The following is a 26047-nucleotide window of genomic DNA, read 5'->3' on the forward strand; positions in this document are numbered from 1 at the left end:
AATCAGAGGAGGAGAGGAGCGGAGCGCTCGAGGCTTCTCAGCAGCGCTCGCGTGCACCATTCAGTGATCATCAGTGACAGTAACATTATCAGTGTCCTCACCGCGAGCTTCCTCCTGACGTCTCGCGCGCGCGGAGCCGAACCCGCTTCGACTTCACTTCGCGGGTTTTTTGTTTCTTTTCTTAATTTATTGCTTATTATCATTGCTGCTTTGATGGCTCGTGCGTCCTGAGGCGCCCCTGCACGTGCAAGCGGATGGAGTCCCGCCGGAGCGCGAGGGCTTATGGGATATAGTAGTAGCGGGGGTCCTGCGGGCGCGGGTCCTGGGCGGCGCAGCAGGCAGCTCGCGCTGGCGGGCAGCAGCATGCTCGCGCTGTGGCTCTACGCGCTCTACTCGTGCGCGGGACACTGCGCCACCGCGCCAGCGCACGAGCGCGCGGCACCTCCTGTCGCCGCCGTCGCCGTCGCCTCCTCCGCCAGGCTGCGCGCGCGACCCGAGCTCTACTACTACGACAGCGCGAGCGAGAATAACAATAATAACAATGACAATAACGCCGAAAGCGACGGAGAGATGGAGCGCGGCGCGAGCGCGCTGTCCAGCCTCGCGAGCGGAGCGGGCTTCAGGCGCCTGCCCCAGGCCCTCATCATCGGCGTGAAGAAAGGGGGCACGCGCGCGCTGCTCGAGTTCCTCCGCGTGCATCCAGACGTCCGCGCGGTGGGAGCGGAGCCGCACTTTTTCGACCGAAACTACCAGAACGGACTGCAGTGGTACAGGTGACCCCTCTTCATTCACTCCGTTAGAGTTATTAATATTCATATTCCTCTTATTACAGTACAACTCATAACACGGCCAGTTATCGCGAGCGGTAATGTCTAAACAGTACTGGTTTAATTATTAATGTTATTAGACCAAAACTACGACCTCCTGCAGGTAAAGTCAGCGTTGAGTAAATAAATAAATAAATAAAAAGTCATATTAGAAAAGACTGAACTGGTGCAGGCAACTAATGTGACTATTATTATATCTATTATTATTATTATTATTATTATTATTATTATTATTATTATTATTATTATATTACATGACCACAGTCCCATAATCGTACATTTATTATTATTATTATTATTATTATTATTATTATTATTATTATTATTGGGGAACAAATTCGTGACTATTTATTTATTCATTAATTCATTCATTTATTTAAATGAGCTAGACGAGCGGAGTGAAAGGAAAATTCTATATATAGAAATAATGTAGACTAAACTTTCAGTTAAATCAGTGAAACATCAGTGATTCCGAGCATAAACGAATTAACTTTTACTTAATATTGGCTTGTTTATTTTATTTAAGCTTTACTGTGTTTACTGTCACCGAGGCTTTGTGTGTTGACTGTCCGCTCTCGGTGAGTGAACAGCGGTCTGAGTGAGACTCAGCTGGAGCTCCGAGATCAGCCAAACCCCTCTGCGCTGTTCCTAACTGCACATTAGTGATTACGGCGCCGGGTTCCCCTCCTTTACTCCTCAGTCTGAAACATCAGTGCAGCGCTTCGTGTGCGGCAGACGCGCAGTCAGAAACGCAGCTTTGAAGTTTGGCTTGTAGCTGATGCGCGTTTTGCGGCGATGAGTTTCGCACCTTTAACCTGTTTGCGTTTTTAATTTGTGAGGTTAAAGCGCAGAGCATCACTAAACTGGTGAATCGAGGAGCTTAAAGTGCACCTAAGTTTAAAATGATCCGAAAATTACGCCTCGATGTAGTCCAGGACTTCGCTGTGGCAGTTTTACTGAGCGCCCTCTGTCGGTCACTCGGTGTCGCTGCAGCTTTACTGTGCGCTGAAAATCAAAAAAACTTTTTAAAAGTTTTAAAACTTCCGTTCATTGAATACATTTTTATAAAAAGCTACAGAGAAGAATTACTGTAATCCGTGCGCTCAGTTAAAGCTCTTTTGTTTTCCGCAGTTTGAGGAGAAATACGCAATTAAAAAAGAAAAAAAGGCGTAGAATCGGGTTGGCTCTGCTGTAAGTCACAAAAGTTGATAGAAAGCGTTTATAAGGTGCTGTGTAATATAGTGTAATATGGATGCACTGCTGGTATGTAAGATAAAGTTACAATATTACCCAATCTGTGTTTTTTCTTAATGCTAACATCATGAACTTCTTCAAGAGTTAGTAAACCTTTTTCTCAAATAAAATCACTTTTTCTAAAATAAAAATGATTTATTTTAGTTTATACCAAGCTACATAAATAGATCTGATCACTAGCTCTGACTCACACAACCTTTGAAACACTTCATAGAACTGGTAGAACACTTAACTCTGCTGCGTATACTATACTAGACCTTCTCACTCCCAGCTGTAATGAACTGTCGTAATATTCTGTTATTTTTGGTTAAAAGTGTACGTGATTCGCTTAAACTGGAACCAGTTTACTGTTTTAAATTTCACTTCCATACGTCCATATCTTACACCAGGCATATCCTCAGTGGTAATAAAGCTTCGGATAGCTTTGTGTAGTGAGTGGTAAAAGCGCGTTATTGGAGCAGCTTTAGAAAATGAGACCAAACTAATTTTGCACTCCTGTCCCAAAAGTTGTTCTTGGGTCCTGAGTGAGGAAAAGGGCTGAAAGAGTGAGCAGTCTGCCAGAGATGATGCTGATGACTGTGACAGTGAATAACGAGAGCAGAGAGGTTTTATTTGCCCCGTTTGAAAGAACTGGGGACGTCTGGATTGACAAAGGTGCACTAGAAGGGCAAAAAGTGCCCAAATTTTATTACCAGTATACATTTTTGTGCTTTCTTTTTTGTCATATTTTGTTAAAAATGCCTTAGAAGAGGCACAAAAAGTCTTGTCCTTAACGGGACACACAGATGTGTTGTATTTAACACATCTGTTTTGAGAGTTGGACAGTTGGACCTTTTATTTACCCGCTGTTACACTGGAGGCTTATTGTAACCTGCTCTGCTTTTCATTACTATTATACAACCTATGGTGCTTCTCTTTTAGTCCCCTTGTTAACCCCCACCACTGCCTAACAGGTCGGCTGTGTGTGTGTGTGTGTGTGTGTGTGTGTTAAGGCCTCCAGGCTTCACGCTGCCGCTGATCCACTAAAATCCTCTTCCCACCTCACAGTGCAGCTTTTCTCTGTCTTTTCTTTATCGTGATGAATAACAATGCTGATGGCAGTGAATGGGCTTTGTTTTATGACAGCTGTGGGTCAAATCTATGAACATCTCAGTTTAGAGTTTAACTTACTAACTGCAGAGTTGGTTTCTTTTCAGATTTCGTGGTTAAACGCGTGGACTTTTCTGCTCTTGTGAGGTTCCTTTTTTATTTTGCCTGGACTGGTCAGTTTTGCGTGGATATGTAGAGAGCAGTGTCCACACATTGCTCTCATTTGGTGACAAGCATCGCAATGAATTTACTTGAGACAAACTTTTCCATCATTTCCACATGAATAAATATAAAGATATTAAGATGAGCACAGTGACTGGCAAAAGGAATTAAGCTGACGTTATTGTGTTGATGTGTTCTGTTTTATTGATGACGCTTGAATCAAGCGCATTTAATGCGTTTTTTTGTCAGCGCACAACTGCTTTGCTGTGTGTAGACATTTAGAGACAATCAACATTACATTCTGCTTCCTTGCTGGAACGGAAAAGTTTATAAAGGGGGACAGTTTGAGGAGTTGTAGGAGAGGGAGTGAAGGACTGTTTCACTGTGTTGTGCTTTGTAGAGAAGCACTGGCATAAATTGCAGAATATAATTTACTGACACCAAAACTAACCCAAGAACAAAACTGGCAGAACATTTTTGTTTACTCCAGGTAGAGATAATAGGCATCGCATGGCTACAGAATATGCAGAAACAAAAGGTTTACTGGTCAGAAGTTAGAAGTCATTTATTTTAATACTCTCACAGTTTGAAGTCGCTCTTGTTCTCTTCTGAAACATATGAGCTTAATTACAGATGAAACAGTAGAAAGAAAGTGACCAGGTGCTGCGGAGTGACCTTACCACTCTTCATTTAGTGTTGTGTGTGTGTGTGTGTGTGTGTGTGAGAGTGTGTGGATATAGTGCTGTGTAAAAGTCAGAGACCACCCTTTATTTATTTAACTGCCAGTCAACTCAGCCTTTAAGCTTGAGTTATTATTTTTTCAGCATCAGAGAAAAAAACTAAACAAAAAACAAATATAACAGAAAACGACACAGAAGCCTCAACAACTAAATATACTGTATTCATTTTGAGAGTCCACTCTTTGCCTTTATTACAGCTTCTAGTATTTTTACTTACTTTCAGTTTTTCAAAGACGCTTTTTTCTCACCTACCAAGTTCAGTCTTAGGAGTTGGTTTAGCCTTTTCTGCTTCTTGAAATCCAAGTAATATGGACTCCGGGGCGGTCAGTCTATTGCTCAGTGAACACTAGAAGCTTTGTGTGATTTGCCAAGTTTCTTTTTCTCAGTAATGTCTTTTTGACATTTGCACATCCTTTCAGACCCACAGCACTGAGTGGTCTTCTCACAGTGGAAGGAAGGACAGAAACATTTTCTCGGCTTTCTCAAAGATGAAAGCTTTAAGTGTTATTGATCTGATGGTGGTCAACCAGATCTTACACTATTGTTGGGACTCTCAATTCCTTTTAATGTTTTTAGTATGTATATTTTTAAGAGGTTTTGAAAATCTCTTGATATTATCACCCGTTATTTATGTCAGTCTGGAAGCGCACGCTGCTGAGCGAGAGAGCACAGAGGGAAAAGAGGGAAAAGCTGTGGTGTAGTTTAGGCTCTTGAGTGAGACTTGCTCACACACAGCTGCTGAAGTCTAATCACAGCTTTTCCTCGTAAGGGGACGGATAAGCGCTGTGTGACTGCACCGATTCCGTGTGTCAGACCAGCACGGTGTTACAGAACACGTGCCTCTAATGAAGTGCTGGGTTTGATTTCTCAGACCAAATGAAGAGTGAGGACACAGAGTGTTTACAAAGTGAAGCTCTCTAATAAAGCCATTGTAGAGGGAGAGGTTGGTGTTAACTATGGACTGTGTCCTTGGTCACTCAAGCACAGTCCCAGGAAGTTCTGCTCTCGTTAAGCAAGAGAGCGAGAGGGAATGTGGCAGTTGTTATATGGGGAGTGTATGGTTGAGTCTTTGGTAACATTTGGAATCTTTTTCTGGACTTTTTGCTTGTCAGTAGATGAATATGATTTATACTGTGTACTTGACTAACTGCTTTCTACTGTCTGTGTGTATTATATGGTTTTGCATGCAGAGTATATGGTGCTGCATGCACATCCCTATGTTTTGTGTGCCATATATATATATATATATATATATATATATTTTTTTTTTTTGCATAAGTATATTTCTATGCTCAGTCACAACTGCAACTGCAGTTTTGTTTTGAGTTTATAAAGCTCTAAAAGAGCTGTAAATGCTGTAAAGTACATCGCAGATTTTTATTTCATATATCATTTTTGTGAGTGGAGAAATTGATCACCCGACTATAGCCCTTTCTTTAAATTATGGACATGATGAAAAGAAAAAAAAAATCTATAAAACATGTTTCATTACAGCTACCACAACCATAATTCGTACATATATACTTTAATGGGTGTACTATTCACATCTTAGTAAGATAGTACTGCCACATTTATATGTTACTCACAAGTCACTTTTCTCTCATATATTTGGGTCTAATTAGAAAACTATTCCCTAAATGAAAGTTTCACTACTTTATCCATTTTCTAAAAAAATCATATAGTTTGCATTGTTGGTTGTCCATGGAGTAAAATTGATGTACTCACATAACTAGGGACAATTCGAGATGAAAATATTATGAGCTTTGCATACAGAGGTTTTAACAACTGTCATTACTCATTCTTCACATTGACATGGTGAATGTGAGCTTGCATGAAGGCAGTTATTGAATAACAGTTATGGCAGTTATGACTGAGTCTCCTTCAGCCCCAGTTTTGTTTTGTGTCTGTGCTGACGCTAATGATTTAATAAGCGGTTGAGTTCACCTCTCGGAGGTTCCGCCCAGACTGAGTCTCTGTGTGTGCGGAGGAGACGAATGTTCTGTAGGCCCGGCTGCTGTGGATGACATAGTGTTAAGGAATGCTGAAATCTACTGAAGCAGATTCTGGAGTCTAAACGGCACTCCCTTTCAGACAACGGAGGAGCAGTTTAGCTTCTTTTTATTGTTAGATTTTTATCAGTGTTGATTTTGATTTTGTGTGTAATGCAGCCGTCTCTTTGTTAGTAGGAAATTAAAATTAAAAAGCCAAAACGTTTTGGATATTCCCTTTGTTAAACAAGCTACATCTCTGTCATCAAGCATTTACTGAGATGTTTTCCCAGCTGCTCCACGTTGAGTGTACAACTGGTGCGGTGTATATAAAAGTAGAGAAATCTAATTTTGAATACAATATAGATTGAAACTGAATGTTACAGTGCAGCTAGGACAAGGCCAAAGGGCAAGTGCTAGTCTGTGCAAAGGGTAGACTCTTTGGAGTGACACCACTTTTAGTTCCATAGAGAACTTTTTACTGGATGCTTCTAAATAGCCATGTTTGAGATGTGTAAAGAAAATTTTGCATGGTTAAAAAAAAAATGTGCATGGCAAAATTGTTCTTCAGATTGATGGAGAATGTGCTGTGTATGATTCTATATAGATCCTTTTTGAAAAGGGTTTTATATAGCACCAGAAAGGGTTCTTCTATTATTATGTGTCAGGCTTATATCAAAACCTTTTCAAAAATGTTCTATATATACCATCTAAATCACATTCTATATCCTTTAAGAATCCTTTAATCATGCAAAGGCTTATTTTAATGTTGGTAGTTCTATATAGAGCCCCTGAAGAACCATCCTAATTAAGTATGTAGAACCATAGATCCGAGCCCAGAACCTTTCAGGAACCTTTACTTTTTAGAGTTATGTTGGTTACGTGGAGGTCTTGGAGTAGAGACTGTTATTGGGTCTGGTGATCAGTGCCCTCATACTGTGGTGGGAGAGTAGATTGTTCCGAGGTTGGTTTGGATCCCGGAATATAGCTGCAGTTGCAATACATTGGAAAGGTGAACCCAACCTCTTATTAAATCACTGAGGTCTGCGCAGACCTTCAAAAGCTGCAGAATTAAAGCTGCAAACAGACCACACAACCAAAAGAACAAGGCCAAATGTTGACCTAATCACAACTGCCATGACAGAAATTCCACAATCTCCTATACAAATCTATCATATCAAAGCAAAAAACAAGTACTAACTTTTGCCAAATCCTTTGTTTACATTACTGAATTTCTATATACAGTTAATGGTGGAGATGCTGTCCATAGAACGCTCTTGCAAAGGAAATGGTTGCAAGTGGGTTGCATCATGAAATATTGCTCAAGTTCTTTTCTGGCAGGTACCTATAGTTCAGTTATATTTCAGGACTCTGTCCACCACTATCTGCTCTCATCTGTTATGGGTGTTGACTTTTTTCAGCCTCTTCAGATTATTGCCGGTGCGGCTTCACTTCTAGCATGTGATCAAAGGTCAGCTTTTTTGGTAGAAGCATTAAAGAAGGCTCCGATATGGAACACTGTGTCTAGTGTGCACTCTTAAGTGTGCACTCTCTGAGTCCATCCTGTGATTAAGGGGGAGTTAGAAGAACACTGGCTTTTGGTGCTGCTGTCAGTTAGCACTGGCTGACAAAAGAGACAAGCAGAGCATTGTCCTTCGAGGATGGGGAGCCTTCGGTGGGGTGGGACTGTTTAGGGCTGTTCTGGAAAAAATCCTGTTCCGCTATCTGACTCAGGAAGCGTTTGGAAGTCTGTCACTTGAAAGTTCTTATCTATAGAGTGGCCCTAGCCCCCCGCCACCTTGTCCAGACGAGGACCCCCATCCGTTGCAGGGCCCATTCTGGACGGATGCCCACGCTTTTATCCTCGCGCTCCAGGGATGCTGGGTCTCCATATAGGTGACCCGTACAAATGTTGACCCCCCCACTTCTCCACTTCCTTCCTCTCTAAAGCAGGAGACAGTCAGGCTACGTCATGCTAGCTGAAGAACAAGCTGGAAAAGGACAGAAGTTGCTGTTTGGAAAATTTGAGAGTGGTGTCAGATTAGCTTTCGGCAGGGGCCAGAGAGTATGTCATGCCAGCTGATGAGCAAGTAGCAAGGGCTAATTATTTCTTGCTTTAGCTCAGAAGGGCCATGCAAGGGCCGGTTTTATCCCTTTCTATTTTACTCTTCAGCAGGAGCAGTTAAGCATTGCTTATGTAAATTTGTACAATGTGATGTTAGTAAAGAGATCTGTGCATCTGTGATGATTGCTCTTCATGGCCACACACACACACACATGGTAATGACTGAAGCGTGTAGATCCTCAGGGAGTCTGATGTATTGATTAGTTTGGGCTGTGGTAGGTGGTGTTTGTTGGCCGGTCAAATGCTCTTTGGCTGAGGGTCAGCGAAGAGTCCGTTGTGCAGCATTGCCTCTGTAAAAGACCATCTGTACAGCAGGTGAGGCCTGTCAGAGGCCCATCTGAACTGATAGCAGTAATACTTGGGTTGAAATTAATTCTCATATATTTTATGCAGTTTTATATGGCAAATCATAATGAGAATTTGGCCTCATTTTTTAATAATGATTGCCTTATATTGCTTTATCTCTCTTGAATAATAACTGTATATCAGAAACAGAACCCAAACTACTGCAGTTTTATATAGCCAATCATAATGAGAATTCGGTCTCATTTCTACATAATAATTAACGCCATATTTAACCTCTTATCTCTCCTGAATAATAACTGTACACCAGAATTAGAGCCTGATATGGTATATTTCTTGCTTTTTTCTTGCATTATATGAAAAGATTGGATTCATTTCCATATAATGACTCTGCATCATATATAACCTCTTATCTCTACTTAGTAATAACTGGACATCCCGAAAGGTATTTTTCTTGCGGTTTTATATGACCATCATAATAGGAATTCGGTCTCATTTCAGTTTAATGATTTCGCATCAACGGTTCCTAGCAGTTGTGCTCAGTTTTCCGAGGTAAATGGACTTCCTGCACCCAGCTGGAGCTGAACCCTGACCGCTCAGCCATTCAGTGGTCAGCAGGTTGACATCCTCCATTGAAAGGCTTGTTCAGTGCTCGCTGGGCACATTCAAAGCGCTGCCTCCTAACCATGCTTTAGTGTTGGCTAAACTGCTCAGCACCTTCCTGACCAATGGATTATTCTCCTTTGTCCCAGGCCTCAGCCCTGTCCCCGCCCCTCTCCACCCCCGAGCAGCCCATCCCCAGCACCTCTTTTATCAAGCAGCTACTCTTCTCTTTAGTTGTTACTATTGCTTTCTCTCTCTTTCTCTCCATCTCCTCCCACTATCTCCTTGTTCCCCATTCCTTTCTTTCCCACACACATACAGGCCTGCATGTGCAGTGAAGCACTGATTCAAAAATATAGTCTCCCATCGAAGTGGTGCACTTTTTCAGTAGCTGTTTAGAAATGTGCCCATCAAAGTTTAAACTTAACTGTTGAATGTAGTTTTATCAGAATCTGTAAAGGTGTGATGCAGAGCAGAGCAGCCTAAACTTTGTTGATGCTGTATTTGAAATAGTCCTTTTTAAATGAAACGAACATGCCATGGACTCTCAGTAACATGTCAAAAACATATGAGTGTTAGGATTAGGTTTTGGCTTGAGGTTAAGGTTAGGGTTAGGATTAGGGCCGAGTTTAGGGTTAGGTTTTAGGTATGGTTAGGTTTTGCATAATGGAAGTAACATATTAACAACACATCTACTTAATGTAAGTAATGTATCAACAGAACATCTACAAGATGTTTACTTCAGTGTGTTCAAGTGTTTCACTATTGGCACTTCACTGATATGTTCTTGATGTGTTACTTATAATCTCTTAAATGTTCATTAATTATCTACTAAGGACCACTCAACATAAAGTGTTACCAAAACTCTTTCGCCTGGGGGGAAAGCAATGTAAAAACAACAATATATAAATACACAGAGATGTAACAATACAACTCATTGAATTGTATCAGAGTATATCGCAACATCATATTGTTGCATTATGATTAGCATGTTAACTAATGTTAACTTCTGTTACCGTGCTCTTGTAGTGTTTAATGGTCTAACCAACTGAAAATGGAAACATTACCATATTAACAAATGAAAACTGTCTTTTGTAACAGTATAGTATGTTTTGACTGATATTTTTCATTCTAATTAATTCTATGTCAGTAATAAATAGCAGAGTTGATGTCTATGGATGAAAGTATGAACTCGTTTTAGACTCGTTTATCATTTAAATAATAACACAAACTACCCCAATCGAAGTTGTTTTCATGTTGTGAAATTTAATGTTGGAAAATGTTGAACTGAAATTATTACATCATCTTTTTATGCACCTCGTTAAGAGTTAATTAGTTCAGTGTCTGTTCTCGTTAGTGTATTTAGGCCTGTTGTCAGGTAGAGTGGTACTGAAACGGCAAGAGAAGTGCGGAAATCATATGCTGGTTCCTACATCATGGGCAGTGCCTGAAAGAGCTAATGGCTGTTAGATGTTTTGGTCAGCACAGAGAGAAAGAGTCCTCCTCCCCCAGCCTTTTTCCCCTGCCTAAGCTGGCATGGCCTTACCACAGGGGTGGGCAAAGCGGGGGTAGACAGGGGGCTGTAGAAAGGGGCCTTCAGCCCCCAAATTACCGCCGGCTAATTGCGAAATGGGGTGGCCTGTGGAGAGCAGAAGCAGGAGAGAGCTGCTGAGTTGGTCAGCCATTGAGGAGCTGCTGGCCCTTCCTCGTAGGGGGGGTGAGAAGATTGCCACTGTAGGCCTTTACCTCCTACTGAAGGAAGAGGTAAAGAACAACAGGACTGGACAGAAAGTCTGTGTCCATTTCTTGTGTTTCTCTGCCCCCTGCTGATAAATGCTTTTCTAACCTAAAAGTGTACAATGGACGAGGCAGAATTTCGAAATGTGACAGTGGTCTCCTCTGTCCTCCATTCATTCGTTCCTGACAGAGGACTTGCTTGTGAGAAGTATGTGTTTATTCGTACTCTCTCTGTCTGTCTGTCTGTCTCGAAATAGAAAGTGGTTTATGTATTTTCTGTGGGAGGACAATGAAGAAAGAGAAGGGAAAGTGAAAAAAAAGATAGCTAGTTAGCCCCCCCGCCAAATCACCCCCACCCCAGTCTTAAGTCTTTGTTCACAATCTAGTGGAGAGGAGAGTGTGTCTCAGCTCCTGCTGATTCAGGCCCTAACAGGGACTAGTTTGGATGCTGGACAGTAAGTGTTTAGGCAGTGGTTCTTTCTAAGCATGACCATTCAATGACTGTGGTAGTCATTATTATGAAGTCCAGGCAGCTCAGGGACCTTTTTTTTCAAAGGTTTAAACCCTGGAAACTTTTATTTATGTTTACTTGCATAGATGAGGAATTTGTCTGTCATATTAGGGTTCTTTAGGGAACGATTCAATCCATCATGAAACAAAATCCCCCATAATTTGATTCAGTTTGATGCACAAGACAAAAGAAATGATTGTAGAACAGTAGAATAGACCACTCTATGGACAGTATGTATGTATAAGGAGACCAAATGGAAATATTTAGGCAATTTTTTTGATAATAGACTGAGCTTTGTGAGAAAGACGATAATATGATAGATGAAACCAACAGAAGCTGTTATGAAAATTTTATTTATCTGGAGTAAAAATGGATGTATTTTGCACATACTGCTATGCATTCATTTAAAATGTCATTAATATTGTCTGTTATCTGGTTTTGTTCTTTGAAAGTTATAGACAAAAATCATCTCTAGCAAAGTGTACTTGTTTGTTCTAAACTAGTTGGGAAACAGGCCCCTTATCTCCATCCGTCACCTCCTACAGTGACCAGCCAATTTTTCAAAAAGCAAAGACATCCTGAATGACTCTCCTCATGTACTGCATGGAGCTTTCAGTGGCTTCTATCAGGCCATCGCTTTCACTGCCACAGGAGGGACATTTCAGACTTCAGTAACTGCCTCATGCATAAACTTATAAACCTAATTACGTGTTGGTAGATGGACTGTTGGATTTTTTAAATCAGTGGTTCCCAAATCGGTCCTAGGGGCCTACTGGACCCAGAACCTAACTTCCAACACAAAGGGATAGAATGTGGACCATCTTGGGCGTCCCTGAGGACCTGTTTGAGAACCACTGTTTTTAACAGTCTAGTAGATGAGTCTACTTTTATACTTTTTTATGTAGCCTTATGTACTTTTCAGTTTTTTATGTTATGTATCTGTCTTAAATTGCCCTGTGAGGAAAATTAAAGTTGCATTGAATAGAATTGAATTATTTTAGTTCTGTTCCAAATGACTGTGAGTGTTGTGTTCACAATGATCCTTTAGGCAATGGTAGTCTCTCCACAAGGACTGTGGTGGTCATTTATGTGAAGGCCAGGCAGGTCAACCATCACCCTCACAGAATCAGATTCATTTTTATTCAAACCACTTGACTAGATGAGAAATTTGTCTTGGTGAAATCAGTATTTTCTCAGGATGTAAATCCCTGAATGTGATGTGATTAGATCACAGTTCTTTAGGAGATGATACAATCCGTCATGAAAACACTTCGATTCAACTCAATTCAATTTTCCATAGCTTAAATGCTAGAAATGTTAGTTAAATGTCACAAAGACAAACAAGATCATTGTGATGTTTCTATACACCAGTCCATATTGAACTGAATTGAATTATGGAAATAATTAGATTTCTTCTTTTTTTTTTTTAGCAAAAGAAAATAAAGACAGTTTTATTATAATATCATTCTAATCCATACTAAAGTTCCAAGATTGATACAGTTGCATTTTTACACAACTAGTTGGTTCCCTATTCAGATGAGTTTACTTGGTGTACCTACTAAACTAATATATAATAATATAGTATAGAAGAACTACTTTATTGTTAGAATACTTTATTGAATATCATTAGAAACCATTTATAAATGCACAAAATATTCACAACTACATCAGCTGCATGTCTGCTCTGGGACATCAGTAGTGTGTGTGTGTGTGTCTGTGTGTGTGTGTCTGTGTGTGTGTGTCTGTGTGTGCGTGTGTGTGTGTGCTTGTGTGTGTGTGTGTGTGTGTGTGTGATGAAGAGAGAAAGCAAAAAGAAAAGTGAAAGGTAGAGCATTGGGGACCCCCTAAGGTTTCCATTAACCCCTGCAAGAAAAGAGCAGACAATTAAGGGAACACACACACACACACACACACACACACACACACACACAGGCACACACACACGCACACACACCCGCACACACACAGTGTTACAGGAGCGCAGCGTGAATGAAGCTCCAAGGCAACAGAGCCTGTGTGAGTGTGTGTGTGTGTGCTTGTAGCCCAGGGCCTGTACCTCCCTTTGTGTCTTTTCTCACTCTTTTCTCTCCTTTCATGTGCACTCATCTTTTCTCTCTCTCTCTCTTTCTGCTATCAAAAGAAACAGATTTTAGAGTCTATAAATACTGAGATGTTTCTGCACCTTTTTGTCCTTTTTAAATTTGTCTTTTGAGAGAAAAAGACTAAAAAAAGTTAAAACTGTGATCCGTTTCCATAAAGTTTAAATGTGGTGCGGTTTTGCTCACAACTATGTAAAGCAACGTCTTACTATTTTGTTCAAAAATAAAAAATAAGTGGATTTCCACATTAATGTGCTGCTGCTTTTCCATTAGTCATTTGTAAGTGCATTGGATTCATAAGTGTACATCAAGAGACGCAATTACAGACATTAGAACCACTTAGTGACTTACTCTCTATATGCTGCTTTTAAAGTCCTATTGTGGACAAACCAAAATGAGCCAAGCAGTAGTTTTGTTCTCGTTTTCTCTGTGGCGTAGCTCATTTCTCAAATGTCTCCTTGCATCCACATTTTGTGGTTTCCGAACAGCTTGTCCTCCTGGCACAGATGAGGCAGATCCTGTTTCTTGTGGATCCATGAGGCCTCTTGGAAACCTGGACGGTAGAGAATGAGAGGAAGAATGAGAGAGAGGGAGAAGCAAAACCATTTGTCATTTAGCTTTAGATATGTTTGACATCCTTTCTGAAATAACATGGGCTTGAAATCGAACCAGATCTTTTATTATATGCACACTGGATTGCGCACTGTTGGCAGAAGCAGCTAACAGTGCAGCACTTGGCTGTAATTATCTTGTCTTTGATGGGCGCAGAGATACCCATCTAGACAATATCTAGGCAATAGTCCAAAAAACAAACCTACAGGATGGCCCAAGGAGAGAACTGAATGCTGCTGTCAGTCTTCCTGTGTTAGCTGAGCAGTTTAATCGTCACTGCTGTTGCAATTTAGCTAATTATAGGCTGGTGGAGGAGAATGTGTGGCTGAAGGAATTTCTAAAGCATCAGTTCAGAGTGGATACGGCTGCCGCACTACGTTCAGCTCTGTGTGTCTGCTCAGGAAATCCCCCGTGCTTAAAGCTCACCTGTCTTCAAAAGCACTTCAGCTGGGCAAGAATGTGCGCCAAGCAAAACAGGATGCTTTTTTATATACTTTTTTCCCCCCTCTGCGTGTTTGGGTACAGAAGTAGGGGATTTGTGTCCCAGCTTTGAAAACGAGACTTTGAAGATCACTCTAAAGTCTTTGTGCCATGTTACACGGTTCCTCCTGCTCTGGTTGCCCGATAGAGCCTGTACACCAGAGGCCTGTTCCGTCGCTCTATTGGAATGTGAATGGAGTCTGTTAACACCCTGCACAAACACTCAGGGCAAACAGGCTTATCAGTAAGCCGCGGATTACTCGAGCAGGACAAACACTGGACCACAGGCTTGATGACCGCTAAGAACCACGGGGCCAGATTAGTGTGAATGGCCATTATCTGCTGGGTCATTTTAGCAGGGTAATTAATGGAGAGAGATTATGTACTGTAGTGGGACTGAGTTGAGAAACATACATACTGAAAGTCAAGCATGTGAGGTTTCATTCCTAAGTCAGGAAAAGTTGTCCAGAAAAGGTTGACTTTTCATATGCAGTTGGCCTCAACTTGGGCACAAATGGCTTACTGTCAGTGTCACTGAAGCAATTTTTGGTTCTGCTTTCTTTCCCACTGTTTATGCTTGATCGTTATCTGAGGTTGCTTTTAATTCCTCTGTGGGTGTAAGTTTATTTTAACTGTTCTACATCATTTAGATGTGGAGTTGTGACTCGTCTGGCAAGAACCATCCCTGCAGTCACAGACTTCAGCCTGCAAATGGGTTCTCCCATTAACTTCACTACAAGCCAAAAACATGGAAGCAAGTAGTGAGTTTTAAAGTATTTTACGAATACATTAATTTGCAAACTTGTTTATTGATGAAAGAAGTTAATATTCCATTGGTTTGCAGTGATGTATCCTTAACATTCTTTGTTAAAGTCAATCTAAAATGAAAATTAATCTTTTTTTTTCTTTTTTTTTTACCTTTTTACTTTGTGTTTGCTGGACATATCTGCTGTTGAACCAGGTATCTTGCCTGAGGTCTTGTTCCCTTTAACTTGTTTAATTTTGCTGCCAGAGGAGTTACGACACATCCATATTGTCCAGGTTGAAACACATCAGCCTGAAGAATTTGAAATTTGAAAATGAGAAAGATCTAAATGGTATTGCTTCCAAACTTTTGGCCGGTGCTGTAGATGTGTGAAGTCCATGCCCAAGAGACACAAAGAGCCACTTTACCCCATCTTCCCTTCATCTGTGTGCATCTTTTATTTAGAGCACATGGCAGGTTCCTCTGCGCACTGGCCATCCTGCCCGTGCCCAGTAATTCCACTCAGCTGGCACGGCACACAAGCTGAAACTTGATGTGGCTGTTTGGAAACGTGCTGGGGTTTTATTTTAAAGAGTTTTTTTTTTGCTAGGTGTTGGATAGCAGCAAATAAACCTGAAGCAGGCTCTGGTGTAGATGCAGAGTTATTGAACTTGAGTGCTCTGTGATTTATGCACACCATTATGTACTTCTCACACAGACCACTGTGGTTGCTAGCGAGTTTGTAAATAGATGTGACCACATTTGTGTGTATGTGAGAGAAAAAGTGGCTGGAATTGTGGCTGGCAGAGTGCACCACAGCACCGAGAGACCACGATCCTCTTTCAGATATCATCTGTCACCATGCACACACTTCACAGTGCCTGTCTTTCTGCATTCACTTCTGTGTGCTTTCCCGGAGCAGACGGACTTCTGAGGCCGAAGCCAGGCAGTGGGCCTGCTGCCACTGAAGCCCCTGCTGTTAGACAAAACATACAGATTAAATAATACTCATTGCTCCCCTCCTTCAACACAGAGCCATAATAGTGAGGCTCCATTTGGATAGACCATTTGCTGTGAGTTTTTCCATAAAGGCTTCTCTTATTGTATTTCTTCAACTTGACATAAAGCATAACTTATAGCAGTGATACCCAAGCCTTGTCCTGGAGCACCCCTGCCCTGCACACTGTAGCTTTTTCCTGGTATAGTACACCCACTTCAACTTAGAAATGAGCTGTTTGTGTGTGTTAGAGCAGGGAAAATGCTAAAATAGCAGTGCCCACATTTCCGTCATAGCTCTAAAATTTTAACTTGAGCAGAAAAACATTCTTAAAATTTAAAAAAGTAACTTTTTTCAGTTTTTTCAAATCTTTTCTAAGGCCATTCATAGTCACTTATGCTATATAAAGGCAGCTGCCATTTTCAACAACTGTACAAACACAAGAAAGTTTTCTAATGAAAGCAATGATATTTCTGTGTGTTCTCTGCAACAGATCCAAATAACACCCGAATGAACAAGTCCTATCTGAGATGGGATTAATATTTGATATCACATTTCTTTTCCAGTATCTGATACCGATATTGAAGTCTTGACTATCAGATGATACTGATGTCAGTCTGATATTTCTTCTGTTAAATCTAAGCTTTAAAATGAGCTACAATTGAAACACTACTTAAGACAGATGTGTCAACCTCAGTTCCTTCCAGGCCACAGTGCTGCAGAATTTACTCGTCTGCCTCATCAAACCTGAATCAGCTCATCAGCTAATTAGTAAGGCCTTCATGATTTAGGCTCAGAAGAGGGAAAAAACTAATCTCTGCAGAGCTGTGGCCTGGAGGGAAACAGTGTCGAACTACTCAAACACTCTCCTACCTAGACATATCAGACTTACAAACCAGGCAAGATGTGTTATAGGATTAGATCAGATTTTCCTCACAGATATCAAAACCAGGATTTCTGCTGATATTTGTCTGATATTGAAATGTAGAGCAGATTAAAAAAAAACAAAAAAAAACAGTAAAGTGTTCAGGTCAAGAAGACTCTAGGTTCAGAGTTGGAAACCACTGACCTACAGGACAGATTTAGACTCGGATTTTGCTAACACCAGCACAGGTACATCAGTCTTTAATCGGCTCCAGAGGCATGACTGTCTGTCAGAAGAGTATGAGTCAGTGTCAGATCCAGGACGAAGCCAGGTCAGAGCCTCTGATCCTCCACATTCTTTCATTATTCATCCACACAGAACGCACTCTCTTCTAAAGAGGCTCTCTGAGTCTGTCTGACACAGATAGGGTGACTGAACCTGTCACAGGGAGAGAAACACACTCACACCTGAGACTGGGCCTGGGGATGAAACCTATTACATGTCTTTACTGTACGTTAGGCTGAAGGTCACAGCCCAAGAATAAGTAAAAAGACAAAGAGAGAAAGAACCAGAATCAGAATTCTGCACCATTCGTTGAATTAAAATAAAACAGATACTTGCCTTTGGCACTGGCGTATACATTACCCATCTATACTGTATTACATCACTTTACATGAAATAAATAACACAACACTGGGGTAACAGTGAAATAAATAGGATACATACAGTCAGACTCAAGTTCACACATACAGCACACTCTCTAGTAGCTGGGCCGTGGTATTGCAGGTTAAGAGGAGATGTCTGGCTTGCCTCACTCAAGAAATGAAGTGTCAGGAGTAAGTAAGTGGCTGCATGCTGCTGCCTCCATCCACTCACAGCCCTGCATTCCCCCTCAGCTAATACAGTCAGCAAGAGAGTGTTCACTTCTGCCTCTCACTCGCTCCCCTTTCACACACACACACAGACTAGATCAGAGGTCTTTAAATCTGGACCTTGAATCCAGTTCACGATCCTGGAATCCTGGAATTGGGTAGCCAATCAGTTACATCAGTAGTTCAGTTATCCCCAGTAATTACAGGATCCAAGAGATCCAGAACTGAAAAACACTGCACTAGGCTATATAAACTGGTCATTAAGAGTTTTGGCACACTGTGATATCTATTCATAAGGATATCTGTTCTAGGTTATAATGTCAGACCCAAACAAGCTTTTCTGCTAACATTATGATGGGTTTCTAGACAGTCTAACAATATTACACTGAAATTCCCAACAGATTCTATCTGTTAAGTTGACTAAATTACTATATCTCATAATTAGGTAATTATTCAGAGTAACAAATTTCACTGTAATGCCATACATTTCAGCAGGAAAGTATATTGGAAAACCTTTCAAGTACAAAGTAGTTATACAGGGTATCCAGGTGGTACAATAATACTTGGAAAAATAAGAGTTTTGTGTACCTGTCTATTATTAAGAAAACTGTTAAAGAAAGCAATGATTCTATGATTTACTAGGCCCTTACCATTTGACTGCACATTTTTCCAATTTATGTTCCTGCTTAAACAGTGACAGTGAAATTTAGTGTGCGATTGTTTGTACCTACCACTTTGTAACTCTAAATAATAAATATTTTATGAGATCGTTTACTGTGCCCTTTAACTTAATAGCCAAAACCTGTAGAACATTTCTAGTTTTGTCTTAGTACTTACCCAAAATAATCACACGTATACAATAACAGTATACAATAACATGTACCCAGTCAATATCCAGAACTTGCTGGACCTTTTAGAGTGAGCTGTCTTTAAACTCATCATCATATTACTGAGAATAATTAGCTAATACTTTAGAGTTTATAGCTTACACTTAACTACTTAAGCAAATTTGAATGTGTATTACAGTGGACACAAACGTTTCCAGTGATGCTGTTAAACAGAAAGAGATGTTTGTGAAAGTCGTTGAGAGGACAGTGACACTTGTTTTCTCTGTGCTGTAATTAGCAGACAAGCATTAGCGGAGTGGCTTTACAAGTGAGACAAACACACAATTAAGTGATAAAGCTCCACAGTGAGGCTTTAAGCCTAAGTGAGTTGATTACTTGTCAGCTTGCTCCCAGACTGAAGGAGGTGTCCTGCTTTAATGAGACCTCTTGGTGTTTTTTTCCATCTTGTCAAACAAAGTGAGGTTTCTTCCCCCAGCAGAGAAATGAGTTTATTTTTATCATATTTGTGAGAGAATAGCTCCCCTTTTTTGCCCTCTGTCTCTTTAATTTGTTGAGTAAGAGGGGTGGGAGAAGAGAAGTGTTTGTGTGTCCTGCCTGGCAGGGTGAAGTGTCAATCAAATGCTTTAGATCTTGGTGTCCCTGCTAGCCTGAGGGTTAAGGCGCCGTAATCAATAGCCTGATTATTGGAGAGGGGCCAGAGTGTGGGAACCGGAGGGTAAGCGTGCGGAGAACTCTATCTGGCTTTGAAAGTATCAGTCACACATACACACCCTATCACTTCTCTCTACAGCAGTGTCGACTGGTTGAATGCACTTTTAGAGCACCTAAGCGCTTTGTGGTTCTGGACTTTCTCTGCTTGGCCTTCCAGACACTAGACACATGCATGTTAAACTCATTTGGCATTATTTTATATACTTATTCTTTGACAGGTTTGTCTGCCTTCCATACCCCATCTTATCCTTACAGCGCCAAGATATGTGAGTCTTTCAGAATGTTTGTTTTTCATGAAATCGCTCATCATTCATCAAAGACTAGCACAGAATGACAGCAGTGGTCTTGGTCCGTCTTTGTTTGCACACGCTATGCAAACAGTTGGACAAGATATCTCATCCATTGTCTCTCAATAGCTCTATATGAAATAAAGCAGGCAGGAGGTCATTGTTCTAGCCTGATTTAAGCAGAACAGCCTCATATCATCAAATCAAACAGGACAAGAAATGAGCAACAGAAGGAGAGATACAGAACATAACAGCTTTCTCATCCTCCCTGTGTCTCTCTCTGTCTTTATCTTTGTGGCTCTGTTGGAAGAAGCTCTGTAAAGGCAAACCTCTGGAGTGCTTTATTGCTGCATTTGAAGTTGCCATGCAAAGAAGGGGAGCCTGTTTTCTGTCTTATCTCTCTTTCTGGCATCTCTTTCAACTTGGAAGGGCCCTTAACTGTGCGTGAGGCGGCCAAGCCGGCTACTGAAAAGAGCAATCCGCTAGCAAAGCTTTTCAACAGTTATGAGAGTAAGCATACGCACAAACCGATTGCCAGATTCTTGCCCCAGCTGTGTGATGTGCTGTCCAAAGCTGGGCTGTAACGAGAGGTAGGAGTGCTGGTGCAGCATGTGTACCAGTCAGAGAGGATGGGCGCTAAACATTGTTCTCCAAGTGTGCTTGATGTGTCAAGTGCAGCAGTAGGCCTAAGAAACTTAACTTGCCCCTCTAACTTGCCCCAGTGATTCTGAACCCTAGTATTGGCAATCAATTGTGCTTGCAACCTGAGTCCCCTTACAGTCCAGTGTGGTTTGAAGAGTAGTTTGAAAAGATGCAATGACAGAATCAGAAAAGGTTTGTACCTGCTGGAAACCCTTATGCCAAAAGTACTTCAAATGACAAAGGAACTAAACAAAACTGGACTCCTGCCAAACACTCAGTCATAAAAAAGTAAAAGAGTTCAATGGGGGTCTCCCTCAACCATATAAGCATTGGCCCTGGCATTAGGAGATCTTGAATTTGATGCCAGGAAATGCCACATCCAGCTTTGACTGAAGATCCATGGCAGCATGTTTGAGTGGGAAAGACAGCCCATCAGCCGATGCTTACTTGTGAACTTGTTTTCTGTAAATGATGTAAATGATAAATTATTTGTATTTAACTATATACTTGCTCATATGTAAATGGTTAAATAATGAATCACATTGTCATTCTGTATTAGCAAGTTTGGACCTACGCTTTTGCATTTGTGAAAATGCCCAGTAATAAATTTTCATCAAAATCACAATCTACAAATAGTTACAAACAACAATGTGGCAATGAATGAAAGCTTTATTTACACTTTCTTTTGTCTCTAATTTAAACAAGAAATAGAAAAGTACTCAGTGCTTTATTAGTGACTTATATGGGTTAAACTCAGATGAAGCCTGGACAGTAGGGCAGAAAGCATTTTGACATATAACAGGCCGTGGTTCTCTGACCTTGCCTCATCATTTGAGAGGAGTGCCCCCCCTTTTATCGGACGAATCTTTCTCGAGCGTGCCTATCCACTTTCTAATCCCTTGGTGAATAATTGATCGGAAGAGTATCTTAGCCTGCTCCATTGGCAGCGTGTGCTGGCCGGCTGTGTGGACGCCCTCCCCCAGAGGCACTCGAGCCACACACTTCACTTCAGGCTCAAGGGCTCTCCACAGCACCAACCACCCCCCACCCTCAGCCAGGGAAGAAGTGCTCCACTTCAGCCTTCCCCCTTTCCCCTGGCCCTGCCATGGCCTCCGTTCTCTCAGATCACTCCAAGACAATGCTGTGCTTGAACAGAAAGAGTGGGGGTGAAAAAAGAAAGAGGGCTCCGTGTCAGAGCATTGCCTGTTAGCTGACAGAATGTCTAAAAAAGAACCACCTCATAAATCAAAATGGGCGAGAATGGGCATTGTTCCTCTGAGAGCTCGCCCACTTGTTCTCTTCAACCCCCTTTCCTCTCCCCTCTCTTCCCCTTTCCCCTTTCTCTCCTTTCCCTCCAAATGGCAGAAAAGGGATAAAAGGATGGGTGGAGGCTTGTTTGGTGTATTTCTAACCTTCCATCTTTCTGCTGTGTCTTCAATCAGTAGTTACCACATCTTGGTTCAGAGCTTTAATGCTCCATAAGTCTTAGTTGAGCGAGGTACTTACTGAATTAGAGGTTACATTAGCTTTGATAGATCCCACACTCATTTCCATGTTTATTTTTACCTACATTTGTTAGAGTGAGTTTGTGTTGGTGGAGGTCACTTAACGATACAAGAGCTAACGTTGGCAATATCTTTGTCTTGGCTCATTAGCGAACTCCCTATATGCACCAACATAGCCAGCTGTTTCCCTTTCTTCTTGATAATTAGTCATTAATAGTGAGTGTTCCCCTCAAACCGCAAGCTTACGAGCTGAACACTAGCCATGCAACAAGTTTATATTTCCTGCAGACTTCTGTGAGGGCTCTATAAACAAATAAACCACTGTTCAGCTTGAGGAAATAAAAGGGTGTCTCATCCTGAATGCTAAACCACTCTCTAACAACAGCACAAACCTGGGGTGCGATCTGACACTTTGTTACGTAAGATAGCACTAAGCTAATCTGCTTTCATTTTGCCAGGCGATTAATGAGGTTTCGCCCATTTCTGTGACCGTCCACCCCCCAACCGCCCGTGGCCTGCTCCTCTTGTGAGACAGCAGGAATCAAGCTGATATTATCATAATTGGATCAGTGGCTGCCTCTATTAAAGAGGCCCATGTACTCATATCTGCCAACAGATTCCCATTAAACGTACTGTATCATCACTTCACCTCACTGTGCCTTCGGCCGTTCTGTCACCGGATGGAGTGAGCTGGATTGTCAACACTGGGACTTTTCCCACCTCGAGTTCACTGGGGATGTTTGTTCTGATAATCTATCTAACTCTTATCCTGGAGAGCAGTATGCACCAACTCCGCACTAGTGCTGCGGTAGGCTGAACAGTTTCCACTCATGGGTTTAAGCCTTGCCTAGAAACTCAATTTGACTTTCAGGCATACCCTTTTGTGTTCCATTCCACAAAATCTCCAGCTCTTTAGTCTTCAGAAGTACTTGTTCCTCACAACTTGTACAAATAGCTAGCTATTTACAAAGAGATTGCTGAAAGAGATAAACCAAATTTCTGGCTACTGAAGTGGGGAAAGCAGGCACTGCTCTCTTATTGTTTGTGCCCTCTTGAAATGGAGTGTAGTGTTGCTTTCACAGGGTGTAAACACGCAAAGCAGGATTACACCAGACGCTGACAGCCCTTTCCACAATGAGGTGGTAACTTAGCCTGGGCACTGACAACAGCGCCTGATACCCCTGAGACAATAGACTGACAAACCTTGTCTGTGTGTTTGCCGATACCCTGAGGGGGGCTTATTCTCATCCCGTTGATGTCTGAGTGGAATCGGCTACTCCAACACTGAAAACGAACACACCTTCAAAGGGAATTGGAGACTTCCTGAGTATGTCAAACCTTTTCAGCAGAACACAGTCATACATTCCCTGAGTGTGTTTCAAAACAGTGACTCAGTATGAGCCTCCATGTGTGCATTTGTGGGAATGCTGTGGATATTGCATTCAGTATACTGTAAAAGACAGCACCTAGAAATGTATGTAACCTATAATGTGAATGAACATGAGTTCATCAGAATTCAAATAGCTATGTCTGTCAAACCAAATTATTCATTCTGAGAATTTGGTGATGACCCCTTATGCTCTAAATCAGCAACTAGAGGAGTTTCATGTTCACATTGGTCATTAAATAAGATCCATCTTGCTGCTGTCAGAACAAAACCTCATATTTTTCGCTTTTTGACATTTTTGAAAATGCATGGTGCTCTTTACATTGTGTTTAAATTTCATAATGAATGGACAAATACAAATGGCTCAGAATTACTTCTGGTTCCATTGACTTACTTTAAAGTATACAGTATATTTCTTCCTTATCCTGTAAAGTGACCATTTTGTAGATCCAAGGTTTTGTTCTGACAGCAACCATATGTAAATTAGAGCATTCTGTGTGCTACCATGTTTTCTATTACTGTGTTAAAGATGTATGAGGCTTTCTATATCAATGCATTGTATGTTCCAAGCAAATCTGCAAGCTTTTTGTCAGAGTATAGTTTGGGTGGGTAAGGGCTTACTGTTTGTTTAATCGGATTAAATATAAAGTGCCACTTATATATGACATTCTTATTGATGCATTTGCTTGCTCAAAGTTGTAGGTTGTAAGACAAACTACGCAAAAATAGACAAATTATTGGCTTCTTTGCAAATCAAATGATTGCAATGATAGCATTTAGAATCTGCATTGTAAACAGGGAATAGACTATGAAGATAGGTTTTTGCATGGACCTTAAAAGGTTCACAGCACTGAAATATGGTATTTACAATACATTGATGAAGCTAGATCGACTTGACAGAAGAAGGAAAGTTATGATAAAATTTGAATTTTTCATCGTGTATTTGTACATTTTTCTCCTTAGGAACTGCTAAACTGTAAAGTATTTATAGTGAATCCAAAGAACTTCAATGGATGAAATGTCCAAATACTTTGGGGCCACTGCAAGCTTTGTTTTACACATCAGCAGAACAGTATATAGTCCTTTGAGCGAGTAGTGGGAGGCCCATAGTAAGCCAATGAAATGTGTCTGTCACAGTCACTCTCTTATCACTGCACTATAATCTACTCCTCACAATTTGGACCTACTCTGAAACCTGACTCTGCTTGGCTCTTGGTCCATGTTCACTTTTCATTAAAAAAAAAAGTTGTTCTCAAATACCTCCTGATTATAGGGCCACATGTAACATATCCCTTTCACCCGTTAACCGCCCCAAGCCTGTTAGCAGTGGATTTCTTTCCTCGAACAAGCCTGATCGACTTTCATCTGTAATGTACATGATTATGAAAGGGCACACTAAGGAGCCTGGCTAGCTGTGTCGGCCTCCCTGCTGGAAAGAGTTAATTAGCCTTTGCTCTGCTCTTAAGTGGTTAATAGTGTAAATAGCCCTGGTTGGATTTAGACTGAGTTGACCACACTAGGCTATCACACATTGCTGACCTATGTGGACCATATGTCATTTCTATTTGTGTCAGCAAATAATAGCCTCATTACAGAGGAGCCATTTTATTAAGCAGATATTTTTGATATATGTGGTTGAAGGTGGGTTGGGGGGTGGTGCCACATCTTCCATCTATATGACTGAATTATGCAACATTTTGCTTTCATTAGATCACAACCTTAACCTTTCTCTTTCTTCTCCTTCAGAGACCTGATGCCCAAGACCTTGGAGGGCCAGATTACCATGGAGAAAACCCCCAGCTACTTTGTAACCCGTGAGGCTCCAGCCCGGATCTACGCCATGTCCCGGGACACCAAGCTGATAGTGGTTGTAAGGGATCCAGTCACTCGGGCCATCTCAGACTACACCCAGACGCTGTCCAAGAAGCCGGACATTCCCTCCTTTGAAAGTCTGACCTTCAAAAACAGGACTACGGGTCTGATCGACACCTCATGGAGTGCCATCCAGATCGGTATCTACGCCAAGCATCTGGACAACTGGCTGCAGTACTTTCCCATGCGTCAGATTCTGTTCGTGAGCGGAGAGCGGCTGATCAGCGATCCTGCCGGAGAGCTGGGTCGCGTGCAGGACTTCCTTGGGCTCAAGAGAATCATCACAGACAAACACTTCTACTTCAACCAGACCAAGGGCTTCCCCTGCCTCAAGAAGGCAGAGGGAAGCAGCAAACCCCACTGCCTGGGCAAAACCAAAGGGCGGACTCACCCCAACATCGACCCTGAGGTAGTGCAGAGGCTCAGAGACTTCTACAGGCCCTTCAACATGAAGTTCTACCAGATGACTGGACATAACTTTGGTTGGGATTGAAAGCGAAAGGAATACAAACACAAAAAAAACTATTTTTTTTCTCTGTATTTCTATTGGCAAAAGATGTGATAATTGCTATATATATGTTAAATGTACAGAGATCTATTTTATAATAATTTATTTTTAATTTTTAAGCAATTAATTCACTAAGCTGCCTAACCATATTTGTACAGAGCATCTGGCCCACATTTACATTTTGTTTTCCCAACATTCCACAGTTTTATTTTCTGTTTTTGTTTTTTCATCCATATCATAGGCAACTCATTTCAATAAATGGTGCTTCCAAACGCTAA

General features: G+C 41.3%; 1 protein-coding gene across 1 annotated transcript; it reads left to right on the forward strand.

Annotated features, from left to right (window-relative positions):
• hs3st3b1b (heparan sulfate (glucosamine) 3-O-sulfotransferase 3B1b) lies at window positions 1–26047 on the forward strand. Its single transcript, XM_017701781.2, has 2 exons — window positions 1–773; window positions 25136–26047. The coding sequence occupies exons 1-2, from the start codon at window positions 283–285 to the stop codon at window positions 25752–25754; spliced, it is 1110 nt and encodes a 369-aa protein (XP_017557270.2). The 5' UTR covers window positions 1–282; the 3' UTR covers window positions 25755–26047.

Source organism: Pygocentrus nattereri, chromosome 13 (genome assembly GCF_015220715.1).
Source record: "Pygocentrus nattereri isolate fPygNat1 chromosome 13, fPygNat1.pri, whole genome shotgun sequence".
Lineage (NCBI taxonomy): Eukaryota > Metazoa > Chordata > Actinopteri > Characiformes > Serrasalmidae > Pygocentrus > Pygocentrus nattereri.